At 36.0% G+C, this 12,535-nt stretch overlaps 1 protein-coding gene across 1 annotated transcript in view; it reads right to left on the bottom strand.

Moving 5' to 3' along the window:
* Positions 1 to 7,311: 7,311 nt before the first annotated feature.
* Positions 7,312 to 12,535, bottom strand: part of LOC136033727 (succinate dehydrogenase [ubiquinone] iron-sulfur subunit, mitochondrial-like) — a 12,256-nt gene continuing 7,032 nt past the window's right edge. The window contains exon 4 of the mRNA XM_065714622.1: positions 7,312 to 7,408. Coding sequence (XP_065570694.1) covers positions 7,312 to 7,408 — 97 coding nt within the window. The remainder of the gene's footprint in view (positions 7,409 to 12,535) is intronic.

Genomic DNA, 12,535 nt, shown 5'->3' with positions numbered 1-12,535 from the left:
TCGTTAGAACCTTTTCCAAAATCATTTCGCAAAAATGATTTTAGCTAGCAATTGGGAAAAAGCGTAATTTTCCTTTGCACTCAAACGAAACTATCTAAAAACTACGACAAAAACACAAAAGAATGAGGATTGGCAATCCCTATAAGAACTACATAGATCAAACAGTTCGTGGTAACGAACTGTGGTAAGGAGCGACCCGGCTCAATAGCAGCCAAAACCCTAAAAAACCTTGATACCAATACCTACATCAATAGAATCGCATTTTAATGCTGATTTTAAATATATAAGTTTCATCAAGTTTAGTCTTACTCATCAAAAGTTACGAGCCTGAGAAAATTTGCCTTATTTTAGAAAATAGGGGGAAACACCCCCTAAAAGTCATAGAATCTTAACGAAAATAACACCATCAGATTCAGTATATCCGAGAACCCTATTATAGACGTTTCAAGTTTCTATCTACAAAATTGTGGAATTTTGTATTTTTTGCCAGAATTTTTGGCAGATCACGGATGTGTGTTTATTTGTTTGTTTGTTTTTTTTTGTTTTTTTTTTCCCAGGGGTGATCGTATCGATCCAGTGGTCCTAGAATGTTGCGAGAGGGCTCATTCTAACGAAAATGAACAGTTCTAGTGCCCCTTTTAAGTGACCAAAAAAACTGGAAGGCACCTAGGCCCCCTCCCACGCTAATTATTTTCGCAAAGTCAACGGATCAAAATTCTGAGATAGCCATTTTATTCAACGTAGTCAAAAAACCTTATAACTATGTCTTTCGGAACCACTTACTCCCCCACAGTCCATGTGGGAGGGGCTACAAGTCACACACTTTGACCAGTGCTTACATATAGTAATGGTTATTAGAAAGTGTACAGACGTTCTCAGGGGTATTTTTGGGTTGGGGGAGGGGTTGAAAAGAGGGAGATATGTTGGGGAATATGTTTGGGGAACTTCCCATCGAGGAATTTGTCATGGGGAAGAAAATTTCCATGAAGGGAGCGCAGGACTTTCTAGCATTATTAAAAAAAAAACACAATGAAAAAATAAATATGAAACAGTTTTTTCAACTGGAAGTAAGGAGCAGCATTAAAACTTAAAACAAACAGAAATTATTACGCATATGAGGGGCTCACCTCCTCCTAATACTTCGCTCTTTACGCTAAAGTATTTTTAGTAATTTCAGCTATTTATTCTACGGCTTTTGTGATTCAGGGGTCATTCTTAATGAATTGGGATAAAATTTAAGCTTTAGTGTAAAGAGCAAGGTACTGACGAGGGGGTGAACCCCCTCATATATGTAATAAAAACATGAGAATACAAAAGTTCGTTACGTAAGCAAATTTATAAGTTACGTATATCTTTTACTAATAAAAACATTCACAAAAAAATTAAAAGTTCTAGTTTCCTTTTTAAGTCAAAAAATTGGAGGGCAACTAGGCCTCCTCCCCCGCTCCATTTTTTCTCAAAATCATTCGATCAAAACTATGACAAAGCCATTTAGCCAAGAAAAAAATATGCAAATTAGGTTTTAATTATATCAAAACATGCATTGATTCAAAAACGTTTAGAAATTAAATACAAAAAACAAGTTTTTTAAATGAAAGTAAGGAGCTACATTAAAACTTAAAACGAACAGAAATTACTCAGTGTATGAAAGGGACTTTTCTTCCTCAACGCCCCGCTCTTTACGCTAAAGTTTCTTACTGTTTTAAAAATAGAGTTAAGAGAAAGAGCCAAACTTTAGTGTAAAGAGCGGGGCGTCGAGGAGGAAAAGCCCCTTTCATATACTGAGTAATTTCCGTTCGTTTTAAGTTTTAATGTTGCTCCTTACTTTCATTTAAAAAAACTTGTTTTTTGTATTTTTTTCATGCAAGACTTGAACCGTTAATACCCGAGGATGAGCGACAACTACATTTAAGGGAAAGTTGTGTAATTTGGACTGGGGTTTTCATCACCTTACTGGGTTATAAGGCTCATCTGCTTATAACGCCAAGGTCAAACAATAGAATAAAAAACGAACGGTACAAAGTGAATCGAATCTGGATTCGTAAGAATAGATCACTGGTTTAAACAGGATTTACATAAACTACATCCACACTGGGATACATAGCAATCTTTATGGCGTAACACCTTAAATTAGGTATTCTTTTCTTCGACCACTCTGCCGTTCTATTACGAACAAACAAATTTTCAAATGGGGATAGATCCATTTATTTAGACAGTGAAAAAATAACTTACCGAGTCAGTCTGATTTACTTCTACCGTTGATAGGAAGGTAATATTTTTTCTAAAACGTATTCTAGGAGGCATAATCCGAAAACAGGCCAAACAGGAAACTATATCCAAAGGTATATTTACTGAATGTTGTTTAACTTGTTACTTTATTTTCGGTACAATTTGACACTCTGGGCCTTTCTTAAATGTCGTCAAATGTTACATACCACCTATTCGGAAAATAGGTAGAGATGGGGGACAATTAAAAGTCGAAAGAAATGTCAACATGAAGATTAATCCGTATATGAAATGGGTTTTCCCCTCCGTAATCCCTCGCTCTTTACGCTAAAGCTTTTAATTGTTTTAAAAAGTAGAATTGTGGCAAAGAGTCAAACTTTAGCATAAAGAGCGAGGGGTTGCGGAGGGGACAACCCATTGCATATACGAATTAATTTCTCTTCGTTTTAAGTTTTAATGTCGCTCCTTACTTTCAGTTTAAAAAACTAGTTTTTTTTATTTAATTTCTGAACGTTTTTGAATTAATGCATGTTTGATTTTGGCTCTCCGCACATAAATTATTAAAATGAAATTTGCATATTAATTCTTTTTTTGGCTAAATGGCTTTCTCTTAATTTTGATCAGACGATTTTGAGAAATAAGGGGTGGTTAAGGAGGCCTAGTTGCCCTCCAATTTTTCGGTTACTTAAAAAGGCAACTAGAACTTTTAATTTTTAACCAACGTTTTTATTAGTAAAAAATATACGTAACTTAAGAATTAACTTACGTAACAAACTTTTATATTCTTATATTTTTATTATGTATATGAGGGGGTTTGTACCCTCGTTCATACCTCGCTCTTTACACTAAATCGTAAGTTTTGTCCCAATTCTTTATGAATGACCCCTGAATCAGAGAGGCCGTAGAATAAATAGTTGAAATTACTAAAAATACTTTAGCATAAAGGCGAGGTATTTATCTCCTCCTAAATACCTCGCTCTTTATGCTAAAGTATTTTTAGAACCCCTCATATGCGTAATAATCTCTGTTCGTTTTAAGTTTCAATGCTACTCCTTACTTTCAATTGAAAAAACACTTTTTCATGTTTATTTTTTCATTGTTTTTATGGCACTTGGTATTAACCAAGTGACATATAGCAATCGCAAATTCTGTCTGTCTGTCGGTCCCGGTTTTGCTACTTTAGGCACTTCCAGGTAAGTTAGGACGATGAAATTTGGCAGGCGTATCAGGGACCGGAACAAATTAAATAAGAAATAGTCGTTTTCCCGATTTGACCATCTGGGGGGGGGGGGGTATTGGGGGCCCGTTAATTCGGAAAAAATAGAAAAATAGAAATATTTTTAACTTACGAACGGTTTATCAGATATTAATGAAATTTAATGTTTGGAGGGATATCGTGTCTCAGAGCTGCTATTTTAAATCCCAACCGGATCTGGTGACATTGGGGGGGGGGAAGTTGGGAGGGGGGAAACCTAAAATCTTGGAAAACACTTAGAGTGGAGGGATCGGGATGAAACTTGGTGGGGAAAATATGCACAAGTCCTAGATAAATGACTGACATAACCGGAACGGATCCACTCTCTTTGGGGTAGTTGGGGGGGGGGGGGGTAATTCTGAAAAATTAGAAAAAATGAGGTATTTTTAACTTGCTAAGGGGTGATCGGATCTCACTGAAATTGAATATCAGAGCTCTTATTTTAAATCTCGACCGGATCTGGTGACATTGGACGGGGAGTTGGGAGGGGGAAACCTAAAACTTGGAAAACACTTAAAGTGGAGGGATCGGGATGAAACTTGGTGGGGAAAATAAGCAGATGTCTTAGATACGTGATTTACATAATTGGAACAGATTCACTCAATTGGGGGGGGGGGGTTAATTCTGAAAAATTAGAAAAATGACATATTTTTAACTTACGAAGGAGTGATCGGATCTTCATGAAACATCATATTTAGAAGGACCTCGTAACTCAGATCTCTTATTTTAAATATCAACCGGATCCAGCGTAATTGGGGAGGGGGGCAGTTTGGGGGACCGGAAATCTTAGAAAATACTTGAAACTGGATGGGAAGAATAAAAACCTGTCTAAGATACGTGACTGACATAACCGGGCTGGATCCGCTCTCTTTGGTGGAGTTGGGGGGGGGTAATTTTGAAAATTGAGGTATTTGTAACTTACGAAAGGGTGACCAGATCTTAATGAAATTTGATATTTAGAAGGATCTTGTGCTTTAAAGCTCTAATTTTAAATTCTGACCAGATCCTGTGACATTGGGGGGAGTTGGAGGGGGAAACCGGAATTCTTGGAAAATGTGAAAATGGGGGTATTTTTATCTTACGAATAGGTGATGGGATCTTAATGAAATTTGATATTTAGAAGGAATTCATGTCTCAGAGCTCTTATTTCAAATCCCGACCAGATCTTTGACATTGGGGGGAGTTGGAGGGGGAAATCTTGGAAAACACTTGGAGTGAGGGAATTGGGATGAAGCTTGGTGGATAGAATAAGCAAATATCCTTGATACGTGATTGACAGAACCGTACTGGATTCGCTCTCTTTGGGGGAGTTGGGAGCAGGGTTCAGTGATTTGGTGAGTCAGGTGCTTCTGGACGTGTTTGGTCGATGAAAATCGGTAGGCGTGTCAGGGACCTGCACAAATTGACTTGATAAAGTCGTTTTCCCAGATTCTACCATCTGGGGGCTAAAGGGAGAGGAAAAATTAGAAAAAATTAGGTATTTATAACTTACGAGTGGGTGATCAGATCTTAATGAATTTTGATATTTAGAAGGACATCGTGACTCAGAGCTCTTATTTTAAATCCTGACCGGCATTAAGCCTCTTATTTTCCTTTCAAATCAATCTATTGATTCATAGAATTTTGTTAGAGCTCATACCATATGATCTCTTGGCTCTTAGCTCTTCTTGCCTCGTCACAAGTGCCATATGAGCTCTTAGCTCTTGTTTTTATAGTAATGCTAGAAAATCCTTAATTTTCCATTGAATTTCTCTACCCCCATGACATATTACTCCAAGGAAGGATTTTTCCAAATAGCCCCCTCCCCTCAACCCCACCCCAGAACAAAAAAAATCCCCCTGAAAACGTCTGTGCACTTCCCAATAACCATTACTGTATGTAAACGCTGGTCAAAGTTTGTAACTTGCAGCCCCTCCCCCAGGGACTGTGGGGGAGTAAGTCATTCCTAAAGACATAGTTATTATGGTTTTTGACTATGCAGAACAAAATGGCTATCTCAAAATTTTGATCTGTTGACTATGGAAAAAACGAGCGTGGGAGGGGGCCTAGGTGCCCTCCAATTTTTTTGGTCACTTAAAAAGGGCACTAGAACGTTTGATTTCCGTTAGAATGAGCCCTCTTGCGACATTCTAGGACCACTTGGTCGATACGATGACCCCTGGGGAAAAGAAAAAAACAACAAACAAACAAACAAAAACGCACCCCTGATTTGTCTTCTGGCAAAAAACACGAAATTCCACATTTTTGTAGATAGGAGCTTGAAATTTGCTCTATAGGGTTCTCTGATATGCCAAATGCGATGGTGTGATTTTCGTTAAGATTCTGTGACTTTTAGGGGGTGTTTCCCCTATTTTCCCAAATAAGGCAAATTTTCTCAGGCTCGTAACTTTTGATGACAAAGACTAAACTTGATTAAACTTATATATTAGAAATCAGCATAAAAATCTGATTCTTTCGATGTATCATTTAGCATCAAAATTCTGTTTTTTAGAGTTTCGTTTACTATTGAGCCGGGTCGCTTCTTACTACAGTTCGTTACCACGAACTGTGTTATAATGCTAGAAAATCCTGCGCCCACTTCATGGAATTTCCCTTCTCCCATGAAAAATTCCTAGAAGGGAAGATCGTCCCATGTAGTCCCCTCAACCCCCTTCCCCCCAACCAAAAAATCCTCCTGAAAAGGTCTGTACGCTTTCAAATAACCATTACTGTATATTAGCGCTCGTCAAAGCTTGTACCTTGCAGCCCCTCCCCCGAGGACTGTGGGGGAATAAATCAGCCCCCAAAGACATAGTTATTATGTTTGTTGACTATGCTGAACAAAATGGTTATCTCACAATTGTGATCCGTTGACTTTGGAAAAATGAGCGTGGGAGGGGGCCTAGGTACCCTCCAGTTTTTTGGTCACTTAAATAGGGCACTAGAACTTTTAATTTCCGTTGGAATGAGCCCTCTCTCGACATTTTTGGACCACTAGGACCACTTGGCCGATACTATCACCCCTGGAAAAAAAAACAAAAAAAAAAATAAAAATAAACACGCACCCGTGATCGGTCTTCTGGCAAAAAATACTAAGTTCCATATTTTGAAACTTCTACAGTAGGGTTCTCTGATACGTTGAATGCGATTGTGTGATTTTCGTTCAGATCCTATGACTTTTAAGGTGGTGTTTCCCCCTGTTTTCTAAAACAAGACAAGTTTTCTCAGGCTCGTAACTTCTGATGAGCAAGACTAAATTTGATGAAACTTATATATTTAAAATCAGCATGAAAATCAAATTCTTTTAATTATTTATTACTATCAAAATTCCGTTCTTCAGAGTTTCGTTTACTGTTGAGCCGAGTCGCTCCTTACTACAGTTCGTTACCACGAACTGTTTGATATTCTCTAACAATGTTAGCTAACAGTGTTCAGCTGAACGGTTGAATCACAATTGCTAGAAATTTTTTTTTAGATAACAGTTGTTTGGATGGCGGAAAACCCCCTCAAGATTACTGAGTTAATCTTTGTAAGCACAGATGATAGCTAATAATTTTTTCAGGTAGCGCCTGTATCCGACACTGGGTAATATCATGACATCTACAACAGAGATTGATTTTTTGAAGCACTGAAATATGGATTTCTGAATGAACTATCATCACCCCCAATTTTTCAACTTGTAAATTTTTTAGAGTACCAAACACGGTGAAAATGAACTTTGATTCTTCATATTGGTTAAGTTAAAAAATGCCATAGAACAGGGAACTCAACTATTAATGCAACAAATGTTTGATGCAGGTCTCCAGTTTTAACAGTGAACTAGTTGTCAAGTATTAAATAAAGAACGCATATTATTGAGGTCTCCAGTTTGAGTCTCCATTTGATGGAAGTCTCCATCTTCCATCCAGTTTGAGGTCTCCATTTGAGGTCTCCAGTTTTAACAGTGAACTAGGTGTCAAGTAATAAATAAAGAACGCATATTATTGAGGTCTCCAGTTTGAGTCTCCATTTGATGGAAGTCTCCATCTTCCTTCCAGTTTGAGGTCTCCATTTGAGGTCTCCAGTTTTAACAGTGAACTAGGTGTCAAGTAATAAATAAAGAACGCATATTAGAATCAGCATAAAATAAAAAAAATATATTTATCATCACAGAGCCCTAGAAAGCGTGGAAAGACAAACACTTCCATGGATTGAAATAAGCTGGATAAAAAACTAAAGCCTGCCTTTTTTTTTTGGGGGGGGGGGGGGTCCCCTTTTTGTAAGCCAGGCAGAAATTTTGAGCCTTGCAGCTTTTGAAAATCAACATTAAATTTGATGAATTTTGTTTATTTGGAATTAATTTAAAAATCCTATTCTTTTGATGTATTATAGTTTTCAGCTCAAACATTTTTCTTTAGCCGTTTTTTTCAGATGCAATATAATAATTGATGAAAACTTATCAACAAAACTGAAAAAAAATGAGAAAGCTCATTCAAGCCACAATTGAAAATTGATTATGCCTTTTCATTAACAAAAGATATTGCACCAAGACAAAAACAGTAATTTATACGTTTCGTGGCAAAACTAAGTATTTTGGTCCAAATAGGGCCAAAATACTTTTTATTTACATTTTTGAGAAATTTAAATAGTTTAAATATTCGAAAGACTATTTATATAGTCTCCCAGTTTCATGAGCCATAATGCAGTGCAGTGGCACAATTGCCTTAACTTATATGCACTTTCATAAAAAATTAACAGTTATTACAGATGATTGTTTTCGAGCTTCATTCTACTGAGTAGATTAAATTGAGGCATCATTAAATTATTTACAGTACTCCATTACTGTAAACTTTCTTTTCAGGAAGGGGTTCATGGGTTTGTTTTGGTGGGTCAAGGGGTGCCTGTCTTGAAGGAATACATGGCCGCCGGCAGGGGGTTGCAGGGGGACAATGATTCCCCTTGGAAATTTGGGCCTACAAAGTAATTATAAGAAAACCAAAGGAAAGAGAGCAAAATAGGGGAAAACCATGGAAAAAATGTGTGTTGCCCCATTGTTGGCTGCCTGCCAATAGATTTTAACCCTTAATAAGGAAAAATATAAGTTTGAATTAATGACTGAGTGAACCTTTTCCAGTTTTCCACGAAATTTTGTTTCAATATGATTTGGTTGCAGTAACAGAAAACAAAATCCTCAAATTCTTCTTAGTAATGAATGGTAAGTAAATAATGATCCTTGTCAATAACGAAAGAGGCTAACTATTGATAACATTCAATCAAAGAATCAGCTTTTACGGTGATCTTAAATATCTATTTGCTTATTAGTAATTAGCGCAGTTGTTAGCACACGAGAAAAGTCCGTATAATTATAGAAAATACAACGAAAACAGCTTAAAAAGGGATAATTTCGGAAAATAAATGCCGTCAACTTTTGCTTGCATTTCAAGAGAACCCATGAGCTGATATATGAAGCAATTATAATCAAAAATGTCTTCCACGAACGGAGTTCTGTGAATTTCTATATTTTTCACGTGAACGGACAGGTTTTTTGTGTTTTCTAGTTTTCTAGGTTTTCTAGTTGTCACTTCGAAAAAGATCTAATATTTTCCTGTTATGAAGTATAAGGGTGTCATATATATTCGTTTTTGGTATTCAAAATTAAACTAAAAATATTGCATTGAAAATTTTTATTTAATTTTCTTAATCTTAGTTGTAATGTTTTACGTTCAACCTACTACTTTGATAATATGCTACTCTTTATAAAGACTGAGTCTAAAGGCATTAAATATTTTGGTGTTTGATCCAAAACTGTTGATATTGCTAAAAAAAAATATCCGACCAACACTTTGGCATTACTCAACAAAACTGAATTATGGGAGTGTATTTCTTAGTTTTGTAAGTAGGCTATTATTTTGTGTATTTTTTGTAATTACTTAATTTTTTCTTTTTTATATACTTTTACTTTAATTGACATATTTTTTCCATGGCCTTCCATTGAAAAATGTTTGACTCTAAGCTTCATTAAATAATAGTAAAAAAAAATTCCAATGAAAAAAAAAGGAGCAACATTCAAATTTAAAACGAACGGAAAATATTATTTATATGAGGGGGGTTGCCCCCTCCTTAACACCTCACTCTTCACGCTACAGTTGTTCGGTACTTTGAAACAAGTTATTTATTGTTCTAACTAAACGACCCTTGTGTTTCACGAGTTGTTTTTAAAGAATTGGGACAAAACTTAAACTTTAGTGTAAAGAGCAAGGTGTTGAGGAGGGGGCAAATACCCTGATATAATTAGTATTTCTGTTTGTTTTAAGTTTTAATGTTGCTCCTTACTTTCAGTTGAAAAAAACTTGTTTTATATTTAATATCTGATCATTTTTAAATAACGCCAGAATACCTGGCTCCACCTCCACGAAAAAAAACTCGTCCCACAGATATATCCTCTGGACAATTTAATCCTGGTGAAAATTTTACCCATTGTAAAATTTCCCTGAAAAGTTCACCCCCTGGAAACATTTCTCTACATAGAAAATTCTCCCTGTGACAAATCCTCCCAGCAGAAAATTCGTCCTCCCCTCCCCACCCGAAAAATGTCTGCATACTTCCCAATAATAAATACTATTTGTAAACAGTAGGCAAATTTTATAACTTAAAAACCATTCCCCAGGGGCTGTATAGGGCAATTCTCCAAAGACACAGTTTTTGGGTCTTTCAAATATACTAAACAAAAAGCTATCTCAAATTTTGATCGGACGATTTTTGGAAAAAAGGCGCGGGAGGGGCCTAGTCCAGCTTTTTGGTCACATAAAAGGGGCACTAGAAATTTACATTTCTGTTAGAATGTGCCCTCATACGACATTCTAGGTGCACTGGGCTGATACAATCACCCATGAGGAAAAAAACAAATAAGCACGCATCTGTGATATTTCTTCTGGCGTAAAATTACAAAATTCCACATTTTTAGAGGCATGAGCTTGGAACCTCTACAGTAGGGTTCTTTGATACACTGAATCTGATAATGAGATTTTCACTAAAATTTGATGACTTCAAGGGGTTCTTTACCCCTTTTTCGAAAATCAGACAAATTTTCTCAGTTTTGTAGATTTTGATGATAAAAAAAAACAAGTTTTCTCAACTGAAAGTAAAGAGCGACATTAAAACTTAAAACGAATAGAAATTACTCCGTATATGAAAGGAACTGTTCCCTCCTAAGTGCCCCACTCTTTACACTAAAGTTTGACCCTTTCTTACAACTCTACTTTTTAAAACAATAAAAAACTTTATCGTAAAGAGCGGGACGTTTTACCTATAAAAAAAAAGAAAAAAAGGAAAAGGAAAAAAAAACGCACCCGTGATCGGTTTTCTGGCAAAAAATACAAAATTCCACATTTTTGTAGAAACATTTCTTTAAACTTCTACAGTAGAGTTCTCTGATACGCTAAATGTGATGGTGTGATTTTCGTTAAGATAGTATGACGTTTAAGGGGCGTTTCCCCCTATTTTCCAAAATAAGGCAAATTTTCTCAGGCTCGTAGCTTTTGATGGGCAAGACTAAATTTGATGAAACTTATGTATTTAAAATCAACATATAAATCCGATTCTTTCGATGTATCTATTAGTATCAAAGTTCCAATTTTTTGAGTTTTGGTTACTATTGAGCCGGTTTCGTTACCACCAACTGCTTGATGCCAAAGGAATATGATTTATAAAACTCTATAGTTTAATGAAATATAGTTAAACAAATAGAAAAGATTATCAAATAAAGTATGGAACATGTTTTAAACTTAAAAGAAATAAAAAATACTCTGTATTTAAGGGGTCCTCCCTTCTTCTCATCACCTTGCTCATTAAAAAAAAATTTCTTAGTGCTTTGAAATTTTTTTTTCCGATTTCAATTTTTCTTTGAAAATTTAGACAAAGGCCAAACTTCAGTAAAGAATAAGCCATCCTTTATATAAAGAATAGTCTGTTCACATAGGTTTCAAATCCGTTCTTGCTTTCAGTTGAAATGCTTCTTTTTTTTTATTAAACTTCTGATTGTTTTCCCCAAATCATCCACAGGCCTAATCAAGGTATAATTTGACGTACCGGTCCCTTAAATCCCTGGTTAATTGCTTTTAAATATGCAAGTAAATAATTGTACGTTGATTAGTACCATCCTACGTTTAAATTTGCAGTTTAAGTCGGATGAAAAGGATTATTATTGTCCGTAGGGATGGGAATTCTGTGAGACTTTTGATTTTCAACATAACTGAAGCTATCACAACCTCTACAATAGGACTTTCTTATCGGTAAATACATTACATATATTTGTTTTAACACATTGAAGTACTTCATATAAATAGAAAAAAAAATATTGCCATTAGAATTGCTGAAAACTAAGTTCCTAGCATTATTTGCCACACCAAAGAAATTTTCTGGCGGGGCTGATGATGGCCTGCCTTGCCTTTTCCACCTCTGTGCTGGTAGATATGGGAAAGTAATATTTTAGCTCTATAGAGAAACATTTTAATTATTTCCTACTCCCGCATACCTCTTTCAACATTTATCTGAAGCCTCATGAAGAGTAAGCAGTTTGTTCAATAAAATGTGCTTTTTAGCAATCTATCCTACCCCAACCTAAACAATGACACACCCGCTCTTCATTATAGCTGATACGAAATAACATATCTATTACAGTTATAAGTTTTAATGCTGCTCCATGCTTCCAGTTGAAAAACACATTTTTTTATTTTTTTTCTCATTTTTTTTTTTTGTTTAAATAATGCTAGAAAATCATACGTCCCCTTCATGGATTCTTCCCTCGTGATAACGTCCACCATGAAAAGATCCTCCACGTAACCCCCCTGACCCCCCCCCCCAATCGCGAAAAAGTCCCACTGAAGACGTCTTCACACCTCCGACTAACCATTACTATACGTAAACAATGGTCAAAGTCTGTAACTTGCAGCCCCTCTCCTGGGAACTGTGGGGGATTAAGTTGTCCCCAAAGACATAGTTATTAGGTTTTTCGATTATACTGAACAACATGACTACCTCAAAATTTTGATCTGGGGACTTTGGAAAAAATGAGCGTGAGAGGGGGCCTTGGTGCCT

Source organism: Artemia franciscana, chromosome 1 (genome assembly GCF_032884065.1).
Source record: "Artemia franciscana chromosome 1, ASM3288406v1, whole genome shotgun sequence".
NCBI lineage: Eukaryota > Metazoa > Arthropoda > Branchiopoda > Anostraca > Artemiidae > Artemia > Artemia franciscana.
This window is presented reverse-complemented; position numbering and strand designations above follow the sequence as displayed.